We start from the raw sequence: 5044 nt of genomic DNA, 5'->3' as shown, positions 1-5044 counted from the left end.
ATCTGTGTGTGTGTGTGTGTGTGTGTGTGTGTGTGTGTGTGTGTGTGTGTGTGTTGTAGGCTTGTATATGAAATATGATTTTATATAAAATCCATGTTGTAAGGCACAAAATAATGTTTGATAGGTTTTTTAAATCTAGATCTAGTTATTTATTTATTCTGTCTTATTTTATCTCCTTGCCCAATTCTATCGGATTGACGCCATCTCAGTAATATAACGTTGGGCGGGCGATCTATTAGCTAGAGTCAACACACGGTTATGATAAGATTAGTTTTTTTTAGTTAGGAGACTACACTGTTACTTTTACTTGTAACAATTAACTTCCTCCTTACAGGCTGGCCGAAATCCTACACGTTAAGTATAGGTTCAGGAAAGAAATCAGAATCTTATTATTTCAAACATCACAATGATAACACTTGAGTTTTAGTTTTAGTAAGACTTTTACGGCTCTTGCAACACAATAAGGTCGTATAAGTGTCGAAGATTAGAGATGTTGCAAGAGAGTAACAAACATAAAAAAGAAAAACGGGAGATAAAGACGATATATCATGTTTGATAGGAAAGAAGAAGCAAACCACACAGAAGCACCCGCCAACCACCCACAATGATCATTCATACTTCAACATAAATTAAGGACCACTAGCAGATATGGAAATTTCCAGAGGATTTCCATGCTGCACTTGGTGGTTTTTACCCCTTTAGGAAGCTTTGCAGTACGCATTGTTAACACATTAACGCTTCTAGAACAAACAAACAAAATTTAAACTTTCTTTGCTCTCTTTGTTTGGATTTTGAAAAAGCAAGGCTGCCTGTCAAGGTGGTCCTTAACTGATGTTGAAGTCTGCATATTTTCCAACTATGCAAGTAAGAGCGGTTGCATGCGTGTTGACCATTGTAATGCTAATTATGATGATGAGTAATATTTTACTGTTATCTTCTTCATGTGTGTGTGTCGCAATGACTATTTTCAAATCAAGTAAACCACTCTCTTTATTTTCTTGACAGAAAACATGCTGCAAGCTTTACAGACACAAGTAACAACTTTGATATTTCCGTTCGCGACCAATGGTTCTTATTCGTGTGATACGTTCTTAACTATAAGGTAAGTACATTTGTACAAAGATGAACTAGTATATTTACTGTAATGTGATCATTTAGTAATGATAGTAATAATAATATTTTTTAAAATAAATAAATAAGTAAATAAATTAATAATAATAATAATAAAAATAATAATAATAATAATAATAATAATAATAATAATAATAATAATAATAATAATAATAATAATAATAATGATAATAATAATAATAATAATAATAATAATAATAACTATAATAATAATAATAATAAAATAATAATAATAATAATAATAGTGATAATCATCATCATCATCATCATCATCATCATCATCATCATCATCATCATGTTTAATTGAGTGCCCCTCACCCGTTCATTCTATCAGTGTTTAATAATCTTTTCATTTTATTTATTATCTATTATGATTTAAATCGAGTGCCCTTCTTCCATGTATTCTATCAGTGGCTTGCTGCTCTCCCTCTCAATGCTGAAGGTATTGAAAAGAAGCAACGGCAGGATCAACTGGCTCACTTACTACGCGGTTAGATACCTCAGGTGGACTTGAGTTTGACTAACTTCATAACTTCCCTTTTCCTTTCTCTCTTTCTCCCTCTCTCTCTCTCTCTCTCTTTCTCTCTCTCTCTCTCTCTCTCTCTCTCTCTCTCTCTCTCTCTCTCTCTCTTTCTCTTTCTCGCTTTATCTCATTCTTTGACACCCCAAACTCTATCTATCACTCTCTATCTATCTCTCAAGCAGTGTCTCTTTATCTCTCTCTTTCATTCACTCGTCCAACCTCTCCCTGCATCTCTGTCTCTCAATCTCTCTGTCTCTCAATCTCTCTACCTCTCTATCTATCTATCTATCTATCTATCTATCTATCTATCTATCTATCTATCTATCTATCTATCTCTAGCTAGCTAGCTAGCTATCTCTGTTGCACACGTGTGGACACACACACACACACACACACACACACACACACACACACACACACACACACATACACACACACGCACACACACGAGTGTGCGCGCATGCACATATGCACAAACTTTATACATCTGGGAATTATATATGCACACACTGAAGTCTGCTTGATCAGAAATTTGCAGGGCCGTAAGATTTTATTTGATTAAACCGAGTTTTCGGTCTAGAAAGGTTGCTGAAATAGATTATTTTTTTCTAAATAGGAGAGTGTCATTATCGTTCGGTTTACCACTATTGTCGTCTGTTTAAGCGGTGTTCTGTGTGTGTGTGTGTGTGTGTGTGTGTGTGTGTGTGTGTGTGTGTGTGTGTGTCTTTGTGTGTGTGTGTATGTGTGCGTCTGTGTGTGTTATACATGTTACAAATCTGGGTATCTACCTACCTGTCTCTATAATATATGAGCATATGTATGTATCACTTCTTTTCTCTTTCATTCTTTTCGCCCCCTTTTCTCCACCCACCCTCCAACCCACCAACCAAACCACCCAAAAAAACAACCACAACACTCGTAGTCTTCATTAAGATCCTGTATTTCTCCTCCTCAGGCTCACACCTTTGTTGTTCCTGACGTTCATTTTGTACTGGAAGTCCTTCCCATCGTGGTTTGCTCAGGGCCCAATGTCTAGCTCTCAATACACCTTCGACCTGCGCTGCGAAAACTCGTGGTGGCACAGCATTCTCTACATCAACAACTACCTGGGAGGGGTCAGTGTATTGTGTATCCAGTCATAGACGTTATCTCTTCTGCTGCTCTGTTATTTTCATTTCATCAGCAATCGGTTCAGGTGTACTCAACCCATTGTTTTCCCAAAATTTACTATTTATTCAGTTTCGTAATGTGTAATATTGATTGGGTATGCTCAAGAAATATCTTACCAATATTCGAATTCTTCATATTGAAAAAAAAAGCAAGAATAGATCGTAAACTAGGTACAGTTATTATAAAAATGAAACTGTTTTGGGGCTCTTTAATCTCTCTCATAAAAATGATGGGGCTTTTTTACTTAGAACATTTTGAACAGCTTGCCTGTTGTATCTAATAGTAATAGTAATAATAATTTTAATAATAATAATAATGATAATAATAATAATAATAATAATAATAATAATAACAATAATAATAATTAATAATAATAATAACAATAATAATAATAATTATTATTATTATTGTTATTATTATTATTATTATTATTATTATTATTATTATTATTATTATTATTATTATTATTATTATAGTAGTAGTAGTAGTAGTAGTAGTAGTAGTAGTAGTAGTAGTAGTAGTAGTAGTAGTAGTAGTAGTAGTAGTAGTAGTAGTAGTAGTAGTAGTAGTAGTAATAATAATAGATAGCATTTGTATAGCGCATATCCCCGCTCAACAGCAGGCTCTATGCGCTTTACACTATATTATTACCCCAGCAGACCATAGTACACTCCGAAACATTCTCAGCTTCCCGGGAAGCATACAGTGCGAGCAGCCGATTAAGCGCTCAAACACTAACAAACTGACAAGATCTTTCGCTGTCTATAGCCGGGTACCCATTCCCACCTGGGTGAAGTGAGGAAAATTTGTGTAAAGTGCCTTTCCCAAGGACACAACGTCGGGCCCTTGACGGGATTCGAACCCACGACCTTACGGTTGCGAGTCCGAGAGCCTAACCAGTAGTAGTGATAGTAATGGTAATAAATTCCACTCTACTAGTCACTGTGGAAAATTGAGTGCTATTCTGCAACGTTAAATGAACACACAGATATTATACTACTGCCGTAACTTAGAATAATGATAGAGCTCTACCTGACATAGATGGCTGCTTTGAGCTAAGAAGACTATGGAGTCATAAACTAATTAATAGTGTTCTGTCTGTTACAAAACTAAACAAAATAGATAGAAATTGCTCTACCTGCGGAAAAATGTGGATTTTTCCATTATTTTTTTTTTACGATCACCTGATTTCATCAGGATGCCACACAATTGTAATTGTGGTAGCAGATAGTTTACGTCGCCTACGAAACAATTTAGATCTCTTCAGAGATGGGACGCTTCGACCCTGCCCATTAGGACCTACCAGGGCTGAGATGAATACATCCCTGCAAAAAGGCAGAAATACTTTATAGAAATTCTGTCCACTTGGGATTCAAACTCACGCCTTCAGTGTGCACGATGAAATGCCCAACCGCTACTCTACATGATACTTTTTAACTAATTTACAATTATTGCTCGTGTTAGATAATATTGGGAGACAGTAATAATCAAATGAAACAAACCCATTCTCTGCTTTTTTAAAAAGTCCGTTGACTGGGATACCGTAAAGATAAGTATAATATTATTTTCAATTCTGTTTTTATAAAGCTGTTTATTGATGTATTTATTCGCATTTTATCTAGTATTAGTGATCTAGAGACTGTGTGAACTAGTCTATTTGCACTCTCTCATTCTGATATAGCTGCTTATGTTTTTACTTATATATCAAGTCCTTTCCCATCCAAGTGATGCCCTTATTTAGAATACGTTATGTATATTATTATATTATTAATTAATGTGGTCTTATTTGCATGACTTATGACTGTTGTGTACTAAATGGTTTCAGGAAGGATGATTTCAGATAATAGGTTTTCTTAAACACACACTTTACAACTCAACAGGACAAAAGTTTACCACTCAACTCACGTGATCGGAAGAGAAATTTGACCTCTGGACAATCCAAGGAGAATGTACTTACTTAATTATCAATCAACATGAACTATTGATTGTTTCCCTTAATGCATTCATATAGATTCATTACAGGTTGTATCAGTCAGCCGCCCCCCCCCTCCCCCTCTTTCCCGCTTGTACGCAGAAGACATCAGTTCGATTCCCGAGTAAGGAGAATCTTTATCGAGTATCTCCGCCTTTCCATTGGGACGTAGTACCCTCCTTAGTCCAGGTCGGCCCTGTCAGGCATGGCAGTAGCAACCCACCTCATAATTATTTGAATTATATCAA

At 35.6% G+C, this 5044-nt stretch overlaps 1 protein-coding gene across 1 annotated transcript in view; it reads left to right on the top strand.

The window, feature by feature from the left end:
- The window catches only part of LOC101845522 (O-acyltransferase like protein-like), a 29467-nt gene that overhangs the window by 21091 nt on the left and 3332 nt on the right, over positions 1-5044 (top strand). Inside the window, exons 4-5 of the mRNA XM_035972604.1 lie at positions 1006-1102; positions 2610-2769. Of these exons, the coding sequence (XP_035828497.1) occupies positions 1006-1102; positions 2610-2769 (257 nt within the window). The remainder of the gene's footprint in view (positions 1-1005; positions 1103-2609; positions 2770-5044) is intronic.

Source organism: Aplysia californica, unplaced genomic scaffold (assembly GCF_000002075.1).
Source record: "Aplysia californica isolate F4 #8 unplaced genomic scaffold, AplCal3.0 scaffold00023, whole genome shotgun sequence".
Taxonomy (NCBI): Eukaryota; Metazoa; Mollusca; class Gastropoda; order Aplysiida; family Aplysiidae; genus Aplysia; species Aplysia californica.
Note: the sequence above shows the minus strand (reverse complement) of the source record. Positions and strands in the feature narration are given on the sequence as shown.